This window comes from Gastrolobium bilobum, unplaced genomic scaffold (assembly GCF_033153095.1).
Source record: "Gastrolobium bilobum isolate Gb01-03AN ecotype WA unplaced genomic scaffold, APGP_CSIRO_Gbil_v1 utg19213, whole genome shotgun sequence".
Lineage (NCBI taxonomy): Eukaryota > Viridiplantae > Streptophyta > Magnoliopsida > Fabales > Fabaceae > Gastrolobium > Gastrolobium bilobum.
The window spans coordinates 183,295-206,030 of record NW_026898822.1 but is presented as its reverse complement, the minus strand read 5'-3'; the positions used below and the strand labels follow the sequence as shown (position 1 = coordinate 206,030).

General features: G+C 36.7%; 1 protein-coding gene across 2 annotated transcripts in view; it reads right to left on the bottom strand.

The window, feature by feature from the left end:
• Nucleotides 1–22,736, bottom strand: part of LOC133284383 (DNA mismatch repair protein MLH1) — a 28,266-nt gene that overhangs the window by 2,899 nt on the left and 2,631 nt on the right. Inside the window, exons 7-14 of one of the 2 annotated variants that reach the window (XM_061481385.1) lie at nt 16,586–16,684; nt 14,885–14,954; nt 14,589–14,778; nt 10,199–10,293; nt 10,003–10,111; nt 8,578–8,743; nt 6,352–6,513; nt 5,873–6,044 (exon numbers count right to left, since the gene is read on the bottom strand). In XM_061481385.1, coding sequence (XP_061337369.1) covers nt 5,873–6,044; nt 6,352–6,513; nt 8,578–8,743; nt 10,003–10,111; nt 10,199–10,293; nt 14,589–14,778; nt 14,885–14,954; nt 16,586–16,684 — 1,063 coding nt within the window. The remainder of the gene's footprint in view (nt 1–5,872; nt 6,045–6,351; nt 6,514–8,577; nt 8,744–10,002; nt 10,112–10,198; nt 10,294–14,588; nt 14,779–14,884; nt 14,955–16,585; nt 16,685–22,736) is intronic. The other variant, XM_061481386.1, reaches the window with a different exon arrangement.

The following is a 22,736-nucleotide window of genomic DNA, read 5'->3' as shown; positions in this document are numbered from 1 at the left end:
GATATACTTTACTGTACAAAAAGAATCAAAATTGAACAGAGTCTAGCTCAACAGTCGAGGGGTTTCTGCAAGGACAGGGGTTGGAGCACATGGGAAAATACTTGTGGGGAAGGGCACCCTCGGAACTGTGAGCAAGGATTGGTTCGGCTGAGGTGGGTTGGGTCATCAAGTCACACTACACATATGATCACCCCAGCTCCAACTCGTAAGACCCAGATGTATTTTCCTTTCTTTTGAATATTTCCTTCCTTTACAAATAATAGCCCCTAAAAATGTTTAATCATTGAAGCCTATGCCAATAGCAAAACCACAAACTAGTCCTTTGCATCTACTACTTGACTTGGATTGACATTGCGTCCATCATCAACAACCAAGGTTCCCAATTGAATTATACGCCTAAGTCATTAAACTGCCAATTTTCCCACTGTGATTTTGATATATGATAAAAGTTGAAAAAGAGATAATCTTTTTGATAAAATTGTATATTACATCTGTACAATTGCTCTCTATTTAAAGAGACTAAATAACTTAATGGGCTAAGCCCAAAAAAGATTCTAAAATGGAAAAATAAATAAATAAATAAACAAATACAATTATTTACAATACTCCCCCTCAAGCTGAGGAATAGATATTTACCATTCCCAACTTGCAAGTAAGCTCTTGAAACCTTACTGAGGGAAGTCCATTTGTCAGAATATCAGCTAATTGACGTTCAGAAGAGATGTATGGAGTGGTGATCAACCCGCTATCAAGCTTCTCTTTGATAAAATGGCGGTCGACCTCAATGTGCTTAGTCCGATCATATTGAACTGGATTATGAACTATACAAATGGCGGACTTATTATCACAAAACAGCTTCATAGGTCCTTCACATCTTATTTTAAGATCACTAAGTATAATTCTCAACCACAATAATTCACAAATGCCTTGAGCCATAGCTCGAAATTCAGCCTTAGCACTCGATTTGGCAACCACGTCCTGCTTCTTACTCCTCCATGTCACTAGGTTACCACAAAGAAACATACAATAACCATTGGTAGATCGACGATCAGTTAGGGATCCAGCATCGGAATAAACTTCTAAAAAGAGATTGTCATTACGCCGGAATAATAGTCCTTTACCAAGAGTGGCTTTAAGATACTGAAGAATTCTCTCCACTGCCTGCATGTGTTTTTCTTTCGGATTATGCATGAATTGACTTACAATACTGATAGCATAAGCAAGATCTGGTCTAGTATGAGCCAAATACATCAGTCTCCCAACTAACCGTTGATATTATCCTTTATCAACTGGAGGACTCCACTCTTCATAACCCATCTTGTGATTCTGCTCAATAGGCGTACTAGAGGGTTTACACTTGGGGTGCTAAACGACCCAGGGGCCTTTGGCTCGGCTCGTGAAGGCTTGAGCTTACATGTCTAAAATTGGTTGTTGGCATCAGGCTTAAACTTGTATAAAAGCTCGTTTAATAAAAAGGTCTCATACTCCAATTCAAAATCTCGGCCTTAGAGCCTCTCAGGCTGGCCTAGTATATTATTTTTTATTTTTTATTTTATATTTTTTATACTACTTGTAATAGCCTCTCTTTCTCTTCAATCCATTTCACCCCATTTTATTGGTTAAACAGACTTTTTGAATGATTTTGTTCTATATTATGTTGTTTTGATATACATTAAATTTATGAATATTTAAGGAATTACTAGTGTTGTTGATTATATATTCTGTTTAAATAAATTTTTGTTGTCTTATTTTTTTTAAACAGGCTAAATCAGGCTTTTATTTTTTGTAAATAAGTCAGGCAACAGACCGGTAATTATATTTATAACAAGTAACAGGCTTGGTTAGCCTGACACATTTAAACACAATCTTAGCTTTTTAAGACCAAAGCTCGACTCGGTGCGTTAACACCCCTAGTTTAAACAAAATTTTCCTGCTTCTTTAAGAAGATCAAAGACATATTTTCTCTGGCGGATAAAAATTTCTTCCTTTGAATGATTTATCTCTATTCCTAGGAAATATTTCAATCTCCCAAGATCTTTAATTTCAAACTCAAAGGCTAGCCGTGCTTGTAGAAAATGTTTCTCCGTAATATCATCACCTGTTATAATAATATCATCAACATATACAAGGAGCACAGTTAGCTTCCCATCTTGGGAGTGCTTGAAGAATAATGTGTGATTTCCTTGACTGTGTTTATATCCTAAGGCCAACATAACCTTAGTAAATCTCTCAAACCAGGCACGAGGAGATTGTTTCAATCCATACAAGGCCTTTTTTAACCTGCAAACTTTATTTCCTCCATCCATAAAGCCAAAGCCAGGTGGGATTTCCATGTAAACTTCTTCTTCTAACTCAACATCAAGGAAAACATTCTTCACATCAAATTGATTCATATCCCAGTTGTAATGGGCAGCAAGGGACAACAAAGCTCTCACAGTATTCATCTTTGCAACTGGGGCAAAAGTTTCTTCATAATCAATGCCATAGGTCTGAGTGTAACCCTTAGCAATTAACCGAGCCTTATATCTCTCAAGAGTACCATCAGAATTATGTTTCAAGGCATAAACCCATCTGCACCCTACTGCTTTCTTTCCATCAGGTCTATCAACAACCTCCCAAGTTTTATTTTTCTCCAAGGCATTCATCTCATCTTGCATGGCTCGCGCCCAATTCTCATCTTTTAATGCTTCATGTACTAATTTTGGGATTGAGATAGAATCTAGTGTTGAAATAAAGCTTTTGTGCTGCACAGAAAGGTTACTAAAATGAGAGATAGGGTGTTGGGTACAAGATCTTTTCCCTTTTCTTAAGGCAATAGGTAAGTCATCGGAGGTACTGGGTAAGCTATTAGAAGCAACAGGAAAATCATTAAAGGCAACAATATTAGGTTCAGAAACAGGAGAAGTAATAATTTTAGGATCAGAAACAAGAGATTCAGGACTTACTCGTGGTTCATACGATTGAGGTTGCTGGTGAAGCAGTGTGGGCTGCTTTCTCTTGTGATATACCAACTCAGGTGTCACAATCCTCCGTATTTTCGATGTATCATATGGGTCAGACACAGAAGAAACAGAAACAAGAAGAAGAGGTGTAGGAGAAGACATAGAAGGTTCAGACTCAAATATAGAAGGTGATGAATCTACTGAACTGCTCTCCCCATGAAGATGAGGACTTGGGAAAAAAGACTCAAATTCATGAAATGTGACATCCATTGCGACAAAGAATTTCCGACTAGCAAGATGATAACACTTATAGCCTTTTTTATCTAGGGCATAACCAAGGAAGATACATTTGAGAGCCCTGGGATCCAACTTACTGCGAAAATGTTTACGAACATGGACAAAAACAACACACCCAAACACTCGTGGCTGAAGACTCTGCATAGAGGGAATAGAGGGAAAGAATGAAGTCATTGAATGAATAGGACTTATATCGTCAAGGACCCGAAATGGCAAGTGGTTGATTAAGAAAGCTGCAGTAAGAATGGCATCTCCCCAGTAGCACTTAGGTACATGATTCTGAAAAAGAATGAATAGTGGAGCTCATACCAGCCATAGCCAAAGTACTAATACTAGATGGCTTACTCAGAGAATCAAGCATAGTCTGAATCCGCTCCAACTCATCTCGGCGAATAAATTCTGAAGATGTAACATTTGAACCCGCCATAATGTTGAGGTGAAAATCACACAAACGCAAATCCAAATGATGTCTGACCGAAGACAAAAAAAACAAAGATCTGGAAAGATGAGACACTTTTTTTTTTGGCATGGACAGTACCCCGTGAACAGTACCAATGAACAGCGCACACGGTGAACAGTGCCGATGAACAGTAAATGCGAACAGTGCCCGAAAAGGTCCGTGAATTGATAGATCTGGAAAAACGGAGTCAAGCAGTAGTCCTCTTGGTCCAAAAGGTCCCCGAAAAATTTTCGGTAGCAGCTAGTGGCGACGAGAGGCAAACATACGATTCCGCTCTAAAGGCGACAGTTGCGGAAGCAGAGCCCTCATGATCGAGTGCTTTGATACCAATTTGAAAAAGAGATAATCTTATTGATAAAATTGTATATTACATCTGTACAATTGCTCTCTATTTAAAGAGACTAAATAACCTAATGGGCTAAGCCCAAAGAAGATTCTAGAATGAAAAAATAAATAAATAAATAATTAAACAAATACAATTATTTACAACAATAAACAAGTAAAAACAACGGATGAAATAACTAGGCTAAGTCTTGTTAATTCTCTAAGTGCTAATATATATATGATCTCTCATCAAATATCACATGAAGACAGGACAGTTGTACTGGAAAATGTAAAATGCATTCCGTTGCAAATAGAGTAATTTAGTGAGGGATGAAATCCCACATCATCTATATCACTTTGTGATTCCTTTTCATTTCGATATCACTTTTGTGATATGGTATCTATAGCCTAATGACAGGAACCCTAATCAATGCCTATTCGGTGGACCAATTGTCCACTAAGTAAAAAATATTTTCCCAAAACCGTCATGCTCGTTAGTTTCCGGCCTCGGTCCTTTCCGATAGTCGTCCAAAAGCCTTTGACCACCGTTGGCCTAGATTATGGAGACATGTTCTCCCCAATGGCGAAAATGGCTTTTGTATACCTTTTTCTTGCTATGGCTGCTATCCTTCACTAGCTTCTTTATCAGCTAAATGTCAAGGATGTTTTCCTCCATGGATATCTTGCAAAAGAAGTTTATATGGAGCAATATCCTAGGTTTGTTGCTCAAGAAGAGTCTGACCTAATTTGTTGTCTCTATAAGTCCATGTATGGTCTCAAGCAATCTCCACAAGCTTGGTTTGGAAGATTTAACATTGTTTTACAACTGTTTGGCATGACTTGGAGTGAGGCTGATCACTCAGTATTATATCGCGACTCTGTTTTAGGATCTATATATTTGGTAGTGTATGTTGATGATATTGTCATTAAGGGTAATGATCATCATAGCATTATTCAGGTAAAACATCTATGCTATCATTTTCAAACAGAGTACCTTGGAAGACTCCGGTATTTCTTGGAGATAGAGGTGGCCCAATCCAAAATTGATATTGTGATATCCCAAAGAAAATATGCTATGGACATTCTTGATAAGACAACTATGTTGAATGCTAAGCTCTCTGAGTGTGTGCTACACCTGATTAGCTCTCTGAGTCTGTTAGTGTGTTACAGGCTGTCATGAGCTGTTACACATCTATAAATAGTTTGTTACTGTTGTATATTAGTTTTACGCAATGAATAAACACTTTAATGGCTTCTCTCTTTTCTCTCTCTCTCTCCCCTATCTTCTCTCATCTTCGAATCCTTTTCTCTTACTCCATGACAAAAGAATAAAATAGAAAGCAGCCAAAAATAAAATAAAAAAATCAATGGAGCAAAGCTGGTCAGCCCCTCAACATAGCAAGTTTGGGTATCCATAGTAAGTACTTAAAGAAGGCTCCAATGAAAGTGGGGTGTGCGTGGTATAAAGATCATGGACATAGATTGAGGCCTTTATTTATGGCCTGCATACAGATTGGAATCCCACTAGTGTGCGCTGAAGGAAACCTAGTTCTATGCAAAAGCAAGAGGCAGATGTAATATGTACTTATGAGATCTAGAATGGAAGCAAAGTATCGCGAAACAACACAAAATACTTGCAAGGTCATATGAATTCGACAATCACTATGTGAATCACTTCCCAAACCTTAACTACAATAATTTCAAAATTTCAGTCTCCCAACAAAACCCGACATTTTTATTTTTCTTTTCATTAGAAGTACACATATTTCAATCATAGGTACTGATATATATGCACATGCGTGGGTCTGGGTGTGGGTGACCTAGAGAGAAACAAGCATGAAGTCCATACCAGTACTATCACAAGTATTCTTCTCAGCACAACCATCGGACATTTTTCTCTTCTTGTAAAAAGCCAAGCCCTCACCAGATGGATTGGGCAACATTGGCGGATGCATAGCATAGAAATTTCCCAGAGCAGCTGAAACTGCTTGAATACAATTCCTTTCATCTTCCCAATCAACCTATCATAAAAATGCATATCACAATCTCTCAACATGTTGAAGGAAAATAAGATGTTATCAGAAGGATTCATGAATATCAAAAAGCATGCACTTGAATATTCAGTTGGTAACGAATTCAATGGAATAACAATTAGATAAACAAGATGGTGCTTTCTCACAAAAGGTGTAATCAAAATACAAAAAAATGCAGAGATATTATGACTGTATAAATTACTTTAGTGCATGAACTGAATTTCGGTAGCACAGAAATAGCTGACAATATTACCAATGAGCCAGACTTAGAGAAAAAGAAATCACAGAAACTAACATCATTGCCTAAACAAAGCGCAAACTCAGGGATGCGATCCATGTCAGGAGTGTACTGGTCAAGTATCACAGGAAGTCTAGAGACATTTCCATGTTTGTCAATGTGGATACCGAAAAACTCCTCCAGCATTTCAGCCTTTTGTTTCAGCAGTTCAGTGTTCATCTGCAGAATAGCGGAAAAAAAAAACCCATAAATATGAAAAAGGCAGATTCAAAAGCAACAATCAAATGATAATATGCATGTACAAGAAGTTAAATTTCCCACATTAACCTAAGCAATCAAATTGCATTAATTATTCCACTAATCAAATTCAAAATCTAATAGAGCCAGTGGAATCTTACGAAGACAAAAACAAAAGACATTCTGTGGAGTCAGTAATGTTGTCAAAAGCAGTCCATGTGACAGTATGAGCTTTGAAGCATCATATTTGAGGCTGTTGCATCAGACAGCCTGAGGTGCCTCAGGTTGCATGAAGCGGGGTGTTGCAATACTTTTCCAGGTTGGTGCTGTGAAGCAGTTGATATTCAAACAGCTAACCAGATGCCCAGTTATGCAGTGTTCACTGGATGTCCATTGTTCTTAAGTTACCTATTTTTTTATTCTATAGGACCTCTAATTCTCAAAAGGAAAAAGTGAATCTCTTTACGCTAATGATGTGTAGCGTCTTTATTCAGTGATATCTAACATGATGAACCTGCAACAACTTGATTTGGATGTGGCTATCTATCTCAGCAAGGCGCAATCTGTCAAGCAAGAATTTTCTGGGCTCCAAGGCCAAGCCATCCACTGTTTAAGGTTGGTTTGGCAGCTTGTTACCACAATCTGTGCAGTGTGTTTCCTTGATATAATTGGAGGTTTGCTTTTCATAAAGTGCTTGTGGGTTTTAGAATCTGATGTCTAACCACTGCAGGTGCTGTTCAGGTTTCTGGTCTGAAGGTACACATGGCAGTTTCTAAGGATCTTGGTTGCCTTGTTATTTGTTGTTGGGTTGGATCACTGAGTTGTCCTCGGGGAAAGTTTTCGAGCATGAATTTGGATGCTTTACTGTGAGCTGTTACTTAATGAGGTGACAAGGAGTGGATATAGTTCTCAGGAGTTAAAGAGATTTTGATTTATTGCTTTGGTTAGGTTTGGCTTTGTTTCTGATTTGCAGTCAAGGGAATTGTTGTCTGAAGATTTTGATTTGCACAATTTCATTTGTGAATTACGTGGTCTAAGAGCTTGTGTCATGCATGGGGAGCAACAGGGAGGAAATTGATGGGGCAACTAGGAAGAAAGGTCAAAAAATTAAGGAACTTTGCTCGTGTATTTGGTTCATGTGCCAAGAAATAGGAGAAGGTCGAGAGGCCATTAAGGAGAAAGTTTGAAAACTTATAGGAGCTCTCTACCTAGGACGTAGGCAGAGGTTGTGTTATCCAGGGAGAGTGCTAGTTGTCTAATGGAACCCAATTTGATTTACTGTAAATTGAAGGAAATAGTAATGGATACAAGCTCCTTACAAAGATAAAATGCAAGAACTAATACACCAAAAGACCTCAACTCCCCCTTAGAACCAACTCCCCTAAGCTCCAAGAGATCCCCAAATTCCTCACTCAACCAATACTGAATTCATGCCTCCCACACTACACATACACTCTCCTTTTATAATAACTCTTGGAATATTCAAGAAATTTTCCTAACAAACTAACTAACCTCTCATCCCTTTCAGCCCATAGTCCCATCATTACCTATCTTTCTTGAGTAAGCTTCAGCTTAAGGGGCAGTTTTAAGAGTATATAAAACTGCTAAGGAAAGTCTTGTGAATTAAGGAAGTCCTGACATCAAGGGTGATTAATAGGGATTGATGCTAGGTGATTGATTGGAAAATATGCCTGTAATATTCCTCTGGCATCTAGCATAAATCAAGGTGGAAGCTGGGATCAGTGTACACAATACATTGTGCTTCATCCAACAGCCCTTCTAAATTGTCTCTAATTCTCCACTCCATCTTTCTCCCTCTTTTACTCATCCAAACGCTGTTGTATCTCTAATTTTAAAACAAAATGAAACACAAACAAGCTTCTCATGTTCTTTACAATCAAACTTATGATATAAATAACTTAAAAAATAGTTTCTCTTAAACTATACTGTAAACAAAAGCTACAATATGCTCATACTATAAGATTATAAGATGAGATATATAGAATTCATAAAACTAGCAGTAATTTAAAGCCAAGGGAAGATTACTTCTGCAATCTTATCTTTTAAGTCATCGTCATCATTACATTCTGAATCTAAATCGTCTTCCTTCAGGGCCAATATAATCAAGTCTTTCAAGGGGACTGGATCACTTAGTTGAATGGCATTGAAATGGGCAAAACGGCTCAAAACTTGCTGATACATAAGCTCTTTGCTGCAAATGAATTAAAGATAAATGTCAATGACCAATCCCCTAAAAGCTTCAACTATGAGATAAAGGGTAAAAATAATTTTATATCTCTTAACATGTTCCATTATACAAGAGTGCTTTGCACTTGAAGCCTGAACAATGTACATGCCCGTTTTACCTTGTACCAACATTTAACTAGGTTATGAAAAATGGGAGCAACAAAGAATGGGTTCCTGACAAGTTGTTCATAAAGGACTCTTATACTATGTTAAAAGCCAACTCTCCTAATAGCTTAAACTGTTGATAGAGACCCAAGAACAATTTTATAGCCTGATTTGGATGAGTTTTTAAAAAAGTTTATTACAAGTTTTTTTAACAGTTTATTCACAACCCTAAAAGAAAATGTCAAGTTTATGAGGCACCCTAAATGTCAAGCTTATGCGTTGGAGTCTGTTAGGGAAGAGGGGTTCCGTGAGTCGAGAATGCTCTGAAGCAGATATATCATTATCCCTTTCTTGAATTCAAGCAGAGATGGGAGCACTATGCTTTCAATCTTTAAACTCAATTATAGCACTTTTTTGTGTAAAAGTTTTTTTTTTTAACTTCTTAAGAATAAAATAATTAAGAAAAGACATAAGAAAAATAAAGGGCTGTGATCATGCCATGGAGATGAAAGTAAGAAGGTTCAGGTTTGGCCACGTCACTTCTACTTCAATGACTTAACAGAGGATGAATAAAATGGTCTATTGGTGTAATTGTTATAGTGTAAGGACTAACAGAGACGATTTTAAAGTTCATGGTAGCAGTTTGCAAATGATCCAAAGTTTAGAGGGTAAGCATGCAATTTTCCCTTTTTTTAAAATAAAAGAAATTCATTATGATGGGAAGATGATTCAAGAATGTAAATTCATATCATCTATATAAGATATATAAGTAAAAATTTAAACTGTTAAATCTCTAGTACTAACTCCAATCATAAGCATCACAAGCGGGAAAAGAGATTATGCTTTTCGAGGACTTTAAAATTCATCCTTGAACTGAAACCTCTAAAATGGATTGAGAAAAATTGTTTATAGGCGGTTTTTTACAAATTTCACTCACCATCCATTCCTTCCCTCAAACCATGTTAATTAGCTGCCTATAAAACACAAATGGTATAATTTAAATGCAAAATCAGTAAATCCAATCACATATCCACTATTAATATTCATATGCTTCAAACATTATGACTTATTATAAAACTTTTCAGTTAAAGATTCCATTAACATAAACATAATGTCTACCTCAAGTTTACAACATTTGCAAGATAGAGATGAGTTTTATGCTGAAGCAAAGCGAAAACATCATCCGCCATTCCAACATATGTGCAGTGCTGTACAATGTCCATCATGCCTACATGAAGATGTTAGTAAGAAACATTTTCCACATCAACCTACATCACAGAATGGAGTTATCAATATGAGCAATCTAGGATCATACCGGTGTGACAGTTGCTATTGATCTCATCAAGAAGCTCTTGAACGCTAGTGAGTTCAGTGGAATCTTTTGGGTTCCTTCTTTGTCTAACTGAAGACCTAGCAAAGGAAAAAGTAATTAAAAATAAATATATTCAATCGTTATAGAGGTGTCCAAAACTAAAATTTCAAGCAGCCAAATATACTTGAAAAGGGAGAAAATTTCTAAATTGCTTGAGCAAACCTTGCACGATTGAAGATATAAACATAATTTGCATTCTTTAATTTCAAGAAATTAGGAATCAACATCAACAACATATTTATCAACAGTCGATGAACCCAAATAAAAAGTAAAAAAAGATTGAGAGAAAAAAATAAAAATAAAATAGTTGATAATAATAAAAAACCAATTCTCGCTAAACCTTGAATAGTGAGGGTAGAGGTGAGTACTGTTATCAAAACCGGATTGGACCGGTCAGTCCGACAGGTTCAACCGGGAACCAGACCATGGACCGGTCTGATTAGTCAACGGATCGGTTGTGCAAACCACCCGATGGATTGGGTATAAACCGTGGTCCAACTGGTAGTGAACAAATACGGGTTTTTCAAATGAACCGGTTTTTGAAAATTTGCCTAAAAATTTTTAAGTCTTGTATTCTCCGAGGATTGAACCATGACCTATTACTGCTTGTCAACAACACTTACCACTAGGTTACAAGGATTTCGCTGATGAAAGACACCTATTACTATATTTATTACATAGTTCTATATTTATTACATAGTTCAATATAAAATTGGGGGTCAGTGTGTTGCTTGTAAACAGCCTTACCTTTGCATATTTGCAAAGAAATTGTTTCCTAGATTCCAACCAATGACTTTTTGTTCACAAAGAAGAAACTTTACCGCTACTCTAAACTCGTCTTCTTAGTAAAAAAATAATAACATACAAATAAAATAAAAATAAATGAGAGATAAAAATGAATATGAGCAAAGAAGACAATAAGTAAATTAGAGAGTAATATAAATAAATAAATAAATATAGATAAAGAACTAAAAAGGATATTCTGGAATATAGGAAAAAAAGGTCTACTTCTCCACAGTGCTAATAGTTTTCCTCCACTCTGTCCTAAGACACACCATCCACCAATCTATTTTGTTGAACCATAGGGCACAAGCCTAAGACATTAAAGTTTTGATGATAACAAAGCATCAACTAGCTCAACATGGATGCACAACATGGAAAGTAGTGCAACAAGTCCCAAATGAAGTTAGAAGACTAAGGCAACTTGCAAAAGTGAAGGGACCACTCAAATTGGCAAAGTCAACTATAAAGTCAAAATTTCCAACCTATACAAGGCACTACAAGACTCAAGAGTTGAAGATCAATGAAGAAAACTGAAGACTCAAGCTAACACTGTTGTAAATTGTATTTTAGAGTCTTAGGAACTTAGAGAATGAGTTTATTGAGCTATATCTCTTGATATTGCATTTAGATGCATATGAGAGACACACATACTTGATCCTTGCATACAAGACTCACACACATGGAACACTGTAAGATTGATGCTAGAAGCATACATTCATGTGTGAGAAGTGAGTAGAAATCATTTAGAAAACATTTGGATCGAAATTGGATTGCATAGGGATGTTATGCTGGAAATATTCAGATATGGATATTTGAATATCCGAATATGGGCCCGGCAAATATCCGGATATAAGCCTGACGAATATCCGGATATTGATCTGGAAGCACGTGATCATTAAAATTTCGGGGTCCAATGACTATAAACGGTCATGTAACTCATAATACTCCTATATAAACATGTAATGAGGAATCATAATCACGAATTAACAGAGAAAAACACCAGATCACTAAAAATACAAGGATTAACCCTCATTTAGGCTCTTTTTGTACATCTTAAGAGAAAAGCTCAATATTCCTCATCTTATTTTATTATTTTTTTGAAATCTTTTGTAATTGTGAACATAGAGAGGCTGTTTGAATGTTGTTTGTTGCTGTGATTGAGTTTAAGACTATTGGAGTGATCCTAAGGGGCTTAGGTTGAGTGTAATCATGGTTGGCCATAGAACTTGTAAAATTCCAATTGTAAATTGGATTCTCAAGCACCAGTTGGAAGCTCTGAGTATAGTGGATCAACGACCTCAGTCTGGATGTAGCTCTCGTGTGATTTGAGAGTGAACCAGGATAAATTATGGTGTTTTCTTCTCTTTTCCCTATTCTCTTTTATTACCGTTGCTATATCTCTATATTTAACATTATCTACATTGTTCTTAATATGTTTTAGGGATTAGAATTGATTGATTTCTGTTTCTACACGTTTTTGGTTGATTTCTTGAAAAAAGGGTTTGGTTTTCTTGGTTTCCTGCAAAAAAAAGTTAAACATAATTCAACCCCCCCCCCCCTTGTGTTATTGTTTTAGTCATTCTTTCTTTACATATTTCTCACCCCATAAAGTCTTGTTTTGCAACTTTACCCCAAGTTAGTTTTAGCCTACCACTTTCTCTCTGTGTCATGCTCTTCATAACAAATTTCTGTTCTTAGGAAACAAATAGGGGTCTTTAAATAATATGCTCAAATTATCTCAATCTATGTTCTCTAATCTTTTCAACCATAGATACTACTCCTATTTTCATCGAATATATTAATTTCATATCTCATCCATTCTTGTATAACCACACATCCACCTTAACATCCTCATTTCCACTACTCACATTCTATGCTCATGTTGTATGTGTTGGCCAACATTCAGCCTCCATACAACATTGTGACCTTACTATTATTCTATATAATTTTCCTTCTAGCCTTAGTTGGATTTTGTGATCACACAACAATCCCTATGCTTTGCACGATTTCATCCAATCTGCTTTAATTCTTTGGTTTACATCCGCATCAATCTCTCTACTTATGCTATATTAATCTCAGATGTTTAAAAGCATCTTTTTTGGATACCTCCCGTCCTAGCATATGCACGAAATCTTGATCTCCATTTCTTGTCATAGCAAACTCACAGTTCATATACTTAGTCTTATTTTGGCTTAACACAAATCTTTTAGACTCCAACATGCTTCTCCACAATTCTAAATTTTTGTTAACATTAGCATTGGTCTCATCAATAAGAACAATATCATTTGCAAATAGCATACACCATGGCACCTCATTTTGGTTATCTTTGTTAGTTCATCCATAACTTTGGCACCTTAAGAAAACTTGGGTGTAAACCATCTAGTACTCCTATTGAGCAGAATCACAAGATTGGTTATGAAGAGGAGAGTCTTCCAGTTGATAAAGGACAATATCAGCAGTTAGTTGGGAGACTGATATATTTGGCTCATACTAGACTAGACCTAGCTTATGCTGTTAGTATTACGAGTCAGCTCATGCATAATCCAAAAGAAAACACATGTAGGCAGTAGAGAGAATCTTCAATACCTTAAAGCCAATCCTAGTAAAGGATTATTATTCCAGCATTATGGAAATCTCTCTTTAGAAGTTTATACTGATGCCGATTATGCTAGATCCGTGACTGACCGTCGATCTACCACTGGTTATTATATGTTCCTTTGTGGTAACTTAGTGACATGGAGGAATAAGAAACAGGATGTGGTTGTCAGGTCAAGTGCAAAGGTTGAATTTTGAGCTACGGCTCAAGGCAATTGTGAATTATTGTGGTTGAAGATTATACTTGATGATCTTAAAATAAGATATGAAGGACCTATGAAGCTATTTTGTGATAATAAGTCAGCCATGTGTATAGCTTATAATCCAGTTCAACATAATCGGACTAAGCATATTGAGGTCGACAGTCATTTCATCAAAGAGAAACTGGATAACGGGTTGATAGTCACTCCATACATTCCTTCTGGATGTCAATTAGCTGATATTCTGACAAAGGGACTTCTCTCGGATAGATTTCAAGAGCTTACTAGCAAGCTAGGAATAATAAATAACTATTCCTCAACTTGAGGGGGAGTTTGTAAATAATGGTATTGTAATTATTTATTTTTATTTATTTTTCCTTCTAGAATCTTCTTTGGGCTTAGCCCATTAGGTCATTTAGTCTTTATAAATACAGAGCTCTTGTTCATTTGTAATATACAATTTTCATATAATACAATCCTACTTTTCAAGTTCTTTCTTTTCAAGTAAATGAATAAGGCAGTAAGGAATTTTCAAACCATAGACAAAAATCTCTTTGAACATGGTATCAAGAGCTTAGATTGTCCAACCATAGAAAACCTTAAAATTATAATCAGTCCATTCATACCAAGCACCCTCAAACATCATCTAGCGCATGCCCAATTCATGCTAGAAATTACCACCGACAAAAATCAAATTAAAAAATGAGTATTAGCTTGTTAGATACAAAGTTGTACAAGATGCAAATGGGAACCACCTTACTGCACTCAAAATAGCACTCCTTTCAAGATGTCCATCAGGCGTTTGCATGTAGGCATGTAATCTTCCTGCAGGATCTAATGAATCTGTTCTAACCAACTTACGAACCGGCACTTTCTGTGATCTTGGGCGATCTAACGAATCTGTTCTAACCAACTTATGTACTGGCACTTTCTGTGATCTGTAGTCTATCACCAATAAAAGCTATTAGCAGATAAATAGAAAAACATAAAGAGTATAAGCCAAAAACAAACAAAAGGCATGCAGCAAAAAAGACAAGAAAATTTCACATACCCGTTGGCATAAGACTGAGGTCAGCCTCCTTGCTTGTATTATTACGAGACAATGAAGACTGCCCAGTTGTCTGCCACAAGCATGTAATGTAGGTGATAAGTGACTGTAATTGAATAAAACAAGAAGAAAAGCAGAATCTGCATTCATCATTTACAAGAATCTTTTAATAATTAAAAATGAAGAGATATTTTAGAAATTTATAAACTTGATGCAGGATATATCTCTTGAGATTTGAGTATGAAAACATATAAGGGTTTAGGAGCAAATCATTTCAAGGAAATTTTTCGGAAAGTATGGCTTCATTTAAATAAAAAGAATCAACCTGATTATTTGTGAAACAAAACAATGCTAGACAGAGAGGTACTATACTTTTGATCATATGCAGGATTTATGTAAATCACTATTTTGAAGCCTCAAACAAATAAAAAAACAACTTCAAAATCGAACTCTAGAGACCCAAGAAGCACAAAAACCATTCTTGGAATGCAAAAAACTGACTTTGGCTGGGCAAGCTCATCAGCTCAGTTTGGACAGTTGAAGACCTCCCACAAACCTGGTGCCTGCATGAGATGGTCATTACATATCAACAAGGATGGGCACATGGATGGGAATGCTATAATGCTCTTCAAGAATCCCACCTTTTCAGCCCTCTCTAATGATAAAGGTCGGGGGTGAATCCGGAATGACTAAGTCAGACTGTCATATGAAGTAATTGTAAAGAACCAATTCACCCAAAAGCTTAAGCTGTTAGGTGAGGGCCTCTTTAATAGTTTATATTATACTCTGACGCCCCCTCACACGAGAGCCCACTGGGCTTGAAGGATGGATAATGCACAGGCCCACCTACCTGTGCTAAGAAAATTCCGCAAGAGAAAGTGAGGAGCGGTGAGTATCGAACTCGGGACACAAGGCTCTGATACCATGTAAAGAACCAATTCAACCCAAAAGCTTAAGCTTTTAGGTGAGGGCCTCTTCAATGGTTTATATTATACTCTAACAGTAATTATCAGATATGGAACAGTAAGATTCCAGAAATGCTAGAAGATTGTGAGACAAGATAGGAGTAGGTCAAACAATTCTGATTCTGACAATGATCTTGGAACTTGGATTATCGGAATCTCAAGGATTGGGAAATCATGAAAATTTATGCACAACCAGAATGCAGAAGGATTGAAACTGAAAATGACAAGGGAATTAGATCTCTGATAATGTGTGAGGCACTCCAATGCTATACCAAGTGGAATCATGAGTAAAGCGCAGAAGAGGGATTTGGATTGAAACAACCTTGCCATCATGGCAAGGAAGGTGGGAAGGAAAGGGAAATGGTTAGAAGCAAAGATAAAAGGAAGGTGAAGGTAGGGGAAAGAGGCATCTAGTCATTGAGTGAGCTTTGGAGCCTTTGGACTGGGAGATTTACATACCCTCAAACCGAACTCAAAATTCTGCAGTTCTATCTTTTTTTTCTGGTTTAATGAGTGCTTTTGATCTTAGAAATTTGGGTTTATTCCTATTTCTTTACAATAAACATTAAAACACCAAGTTCCTATCAAGTGATATTAGAGCTCTTGATACCTGGTGACAAAACCAACCATTGTGCCAAGGTTCTTTCACTAGAAGAAGCAAAAATCTATATACTAAAAATTAGCAAATAACCAGTTACTAAAAAACATATCAAAATTGGGCTTTATGCCATAAACATACTTGTTCTTGAAATGTTCGTGCCTCATTGGAACCCCTCAGTGTTGATTCAACCACCGACTGTATCTTCTCGATGATAACTTCTTGATTTAAAAGGCTCACCTATATGCAAACAAATGCACTGTTTTCAATAACAACGAAGAAAGAATAAGTAAATGTAGTGTTTAAAATTTGAAAAATGATGGAACTAAGTGCTAGCTACATAGTAGGGTATCACAGCAACAGTTACTTGGGGGACAGCTTTTGTCCACTCATTTTTAAATAAGATTGTTTCCTAGCCTGTTTATTGACTACTGCTAATTGTCCTTTTAGAAGGCGTATTTGTCCAACATGCAAGCGTTATATCCTTGCCAGTTGCCACCCTCATTCTTTTAAATAAAAATTTGAATTTAGCACAATGTAAAATAGGTCTAGGCATCATCTCCACTTCAAGCCCAAAAAACTCTTGCATGAGGATGTGTTAGATAAGACCATTCTTGAGCCTTCACTTAATAGTTTAAACTTTTGAGAGAGTTGATTCATGACACAATATCATGGCTTCTATGACCACGTAGTCATGAGTTTGATCCTTGTCGCCCCATTCTTCTACATAAAAGTTGTATTTCAACACAAGATAAGTGAGCCTATGCATTGTCCACACTTGAAGCCAAATGAGTCTTGTATAAGGATGCGTGTTAGATAATAAAACCATTCATCCTCCTCCACCTAACAGGTTCAAATTTTGGGATAGTTAATTAATGACACATCAAAATTTGATTTCCTTTGCAGACATCATTAATAAATCATGTTGTAAATAATTGTATTTCTTTATTTCTTTATTTATTTATTTCCATTTTAGAATATTCTTTGGGCTTAGCTCATTAGGTTATTTAGTCTCTTTAAAAAGAGAGCAATTGTACAGATGTAATATACAATTTTATCAATAAGAATATCTCCTTTTTCAACTTGGTATCAGAGCTCTCGATCATGAGGGCTCTGCTTCCGCAACTACCACCTTTAGAGCGGAATCCTATTTGTTAGCCTCTCGCCGCCAGCGGAAAATTTTTCCAAGGACCTTTTGGACCAAGAAGACCATTGTTTGACTCTGTTTTTCCATATCTATCAATCTACAGATGTTTCCAGCAATGGATTTTTGATCTCGTCATAAAAATCGGATCTTTTTGGCCACTCGCGTCTCCTTTAATCAGATCTGATTATTTTGTTGTTGTTTGGGACGTTCAGAGATCTCTACTTGTCATAAAAATTGGATATTTTTGGCCACTCGTGCCTCCTTTGATCAGTACTGTTCACGCGCATTGTTCACATGGTACTCATCGGATACTGTTCACGCCAAAAAAAAAACAGTTCCAGGACAGAACTGCTCGGTTTTGTCTCCTCTTTCCAGATCTGTGTTTTCTCTTTGGTCAGACATCATTTGGATTTGCGTTTGTGTGATTTTCACCTTAACATTATGGCGGATTCAAATGGTGCATCTTCGGAATTTATTTCTATTCGCCGAGATGAGTTGGAGCGGATTCGGACTATGCTTGATTCTCTGAGTAAGCCATCTAATACTAGTGCTTTGGATATGACTAGTATGAGCTCCATTACTCATTCTTTTTTTACTTTTTGTACTGATTTTAAACATTCTTGGATTATCGATTCTGGTGCTACTGATCATATGGCTTGTTATGCTGACTCCTTTCTTTCTTATAACCCTACTATTAGCACCCACAAAATAGTCGTAGCTGATGGTTCACACACATCAGTTGCGAGTTCCGGTAACATATATTTACAGCTTCGTTACATCTCCAAAATGTTCTTTATGTTCCCAAACTCTCCACTAATCTTCTTTCTATCCATAAAATTACCAAAAATTTTAATTGCACTGTAACTTTCTTCCCTACTCACTGTGTTTTTCAGGATCTCGCCACAGGGAAGACGATTGGGGGTGCTAAGAAGCAAGGTGGGGTGTACTATCTGGTGCTAGAAACTTCTGCAAAGTATGCTAAGGATCACACCTTATTGACTCAATCTCAGTATTGCCGACTCTTTGATTTGGCTCCATCATAAACGCTTGAGGCATCCTCCATTTCGTTTTCTTAAGTCTTTATTTCCATCATTACTTTTGTCTAAGTCTGCTGAGTGTTTTCATTGTGATGTTTGTGAGTTTGCTAAACACCATCGTGTCTCTTTTCCTTCTAGCACCATTAAAAGTGTTGAGCCTTTTGATCTTGTTCATTCTGATGTTTGGGGTCCTTTTAAAGTTCCTCATGCTTCTGATAATAAATGGTTTGTTTCTTTCATTGATGATTGCACTCATGTAACCTGGTTTATTTAATGCATGAAAAATCGGAGGTACCACAGTTATTCTTTCGATTTTATAAAATGATTGAGACCCAATTTGGTAAAAGAATTAAAAGACTAAGGTCCGACAATGGTACTGAATATGTCAATCAGCGTCTTTCCAAATTCATCCAAGATCAGGCCATGATTCATGAACTTACTTGCGTGGACACCCCTTAACGAAATGGAGTTGCTGAGAGGAAAAATCGTCATCTTCTTGAAGTTGCTCGTGCCTTACTTTTTTAGAATCATGTACCCAAGTGCTACTGGGGAGATGTCATTCTTAATGCAGCTTTCTTAATCAACCGCTTGCCCTCTCGGGTCCTTGACAATGTAAGTCCTATTCACTCAATGATTTCATTATTTCCCTCTGTTCCCTCTATGCAGAGTCTTCAGCCACGAGTGTTTGGGTGTGTTGTCTTTGTCCACGTTCATAAACATCTTCGCAGTAAGTTTGATCCTAGGGCTCTCAAATGTATCTTCCTTGGTTATGCCCCTGATAAGAAAGGCTACAAGTGTTATCATCCTACTAGTCGGAAATTCTCTGTCTCAATGGATGTCACATTTCATGAATCTGAGTCCTTTTTCCCAAATCCTCATCTTCAGGGGGAGAGCAGTTCTTCAGTAGATTCATCACCTTCTATCTTTGAGTCTGGATCTTTCATGTCTTCTCCTACACCTCTTCCTCCTGTTTCTGATTCTTCTGTGTCTGACCCATCTGATACACAGGAAATACGGAGGATTGCGACACCTGAGTTAGTATATCACAGGAGAAAGCAGCGCACACTGCTTCACCAGCAATCTCAATCGTCTGAACCACTGGTAAGTCCTGAATCTCTTGTTTCTGATCCTAATATTATTACTACTCCTGTTTTTTAACCTAATATTGTTGCCTCTAATGATTTGTCTGTTGCTTCTGATAGCTTACCTAGTACCTCTGATGACTTACCTATTGCCCTAAGAAAAAGGAAAAGATCTTGTACCGAACACCCTATCTCTCATTTTGTCTCTTCTACTAACCTTTCTGTGCAGCACAAAGCTTTATTTCAGAACCAGATTCTATCTCAATCCCAAAATCATTACATGAAGCATTAAGAGATAAGAATTGGGTTCGAGCCATGCAAGATGAGATGAATGCCTTGAAGAAAAATAAAATATGGGAGGTTGTTGATAGACATGATGGAAAGAAAACAGTAGGGTGCAGATGGGTTTATGCCTTAAAATATAATTCTGATGGTACTCTTGAGAGATATAAGGCTCGGTTAGTTGCCAAGGGTTACACTCAGACCTATGGCATTGATTATGAAGAAACTTTTGCCCCAGTTGCAAAGATGAATACTGTGAGAGCTTTGTTGTCCCTTGTTGCGCATTACAACTGGGATATGAATCAATTTGATGTGAAGAATGCTTTCCTTAATGGTGATTTAGAAGAAGTCTACATGGAAATCCCACCTGGCTTTGGCTCTATGGATGGAGGAAATAAAGTTTGCAAGTTAAAAAAGGCCTTGTATGGATTGAGACAGTCTCCTCGTGCCTGGTTTGGGAGATTTACTAAGGTTATGTTGGCCTTAGGATATAAACAGAGTCAAGGAGATCACACACTATTCTTCAAGCACTACCAAGATGGGAAGCTAATTATGCTCCTTGTATATATTAATGATATTATTATAACAGGTGATGATATTGCAAAGAAACATTTTCTACAAGCACGGCTAGCCTCTGAGTTTGAAATTAAAGATCTTGGGAGATTGAAATATTTCCTAGGAATAGAGGTAGCTCATTCGAAGGAAGAAATTTTAATCAGCCAGAGGAAATATGCCCTTGATCTTCTTAAAGAAGCGGGAAAACTTGGGTGTAAACCCTCTAGTACTCCTATTGAGCAGAATCACAAGATGGGTTATAAAGAGGAGAGTCCTGCAGTTGATAAAGGGCAATATCAGCGATTAGTTGGGAGACTAATATATTTGGCTCATGCTAGACCAGATCTTGCTTATGCTGTCAGTGTTGTAAGTCAATTCATGCATAATCCAAAAGAAAGACACATACAGGCAGTGGAGAGAATTCTTCAGTATCTTAAAGCCACTCCTGGTAAAAGACTGTTGTTCCGGCGTAATAGCAATCTCTCTTTAGAAGTTTATACCGATGCTGATTATGCTAGATCCGTAACTGATCGTCGATCTACCACTAGTTATTGTATATTTTTTTTGTGGTAACCTAGTCACATGGAGGAGTAAGAAGCAGGACGTGTTGCCAACTCGAGTGTTGAGGCTGGATTTCAGGCTATGGCTCAAGTTTGTGAATTATTGTGGTTGAGAATTATACTTGGTGATCTTAAAATAAGATGTGAATGACCTATGAAGCTGTTTTGTGATAATAAGTCTGTCATTTGTATAGCTCATAATCCAGTTCAACATGATCGGACTAAGCACATTGAGGTCGACCGCCATTTTATCAAAGAGAAGCTTGATAGCGGGTTGATCACCACTCCATACATCCCTTCTGGACGTCAATTAGCTGATATTCTGACAAAGAGACTTCCCTCAGAAAGGTTTCAAGAGCTTACTAGCAAGTTGGGAATGATAAATATCTATTCCTCAGCTTGAAGGGGAGTGTTGTAAATACTTGTATTTGTTTATTTCTTTATTTATTTATTTCCATTTTAGAATCTTCTTTGGGCTTAGCCCATTAGGTTATTTAGTCTCTTTAAATAAAGAGCAATTGTACAGATGTAATATACAATTTTATCAATAAGATTATCTCCTTTTTCAACTAATCACCCATCAAAAACTTAATTAATTCTATCTTTAATTTTGTCTAGAACCATCCAACCTGAAATCCTAATTTCACAAGCACTGTTCACGGCACTCAAAAAGCCAAAAATATGACCGGAACCAAAAACACTTCAACCCATAGATTATCTATTCATGACACATTGGATAGGATATTCTCAAAAGAGAAGACACTACATGCCTGCTTCCCATTTCTACCTTTAGCCAAAACTTAATTACCAGAAACAAGGCAGCCAATCTCAAAGAACCTGTCACAAATCATCTCTCCCAAAAACATAAACCACTTGGGAAATGCATATGAATAGTTTCACCGTATCTCTGACATGCCCACGCATGCAAGAACCCTTGTTGGGAAGGGTGGATAATGCATAGACCCATTTTACCTTATGCTGAAATTTAAATTTTTTTTGTTAAAAAAATGGGAGCGGTAAGGATTGAACTCTAAACTACTTGGTCATAGAAGCTTTGATACCATTTCACGAACAATCTCTCCCAAAAGTTTAAGCTATTGCAGAAAAACACATGAGTTGTTTTATTATATCTCTATATAGGCTCTAACAGAACCACCCATCAAAAGACTTGAGCTTTTGGCGAAAGATTTTGCAACATATTATCCAGAAAAATGGTAAGAAAAAGTTAGGGAGTGTTTGGTTTGATTTCTTTTTTCATTGATAATGACAAAAGTGCCACATTGTTTTCATTATGCTTCCTGTTTTAAAAGTTTTGTAGAGCAAAAGGTGAAAACAATATTTTATTTTTTTTCACCATTTTTGAAAAACAAGGAGAATGAAAACAATGTGGCATTTTCATAAATATTAATTAAAAAATTGAAAATGAAAGCAGAAAACAAACCAAACACTACCTAAAGTTTTATTTGCAGATTGAAACATAGCAAAAACAAGAAGTCCAAAAAAAGTTATTATTATGCAAAAGACTATGAAATATGAGTAATTATGTTGAGGACAGACTAAACCAACAATTCATCCAAAACTGCAACAACAACAAAAGTAAAAAGAAATTATTAACCAACTTGACAGAAA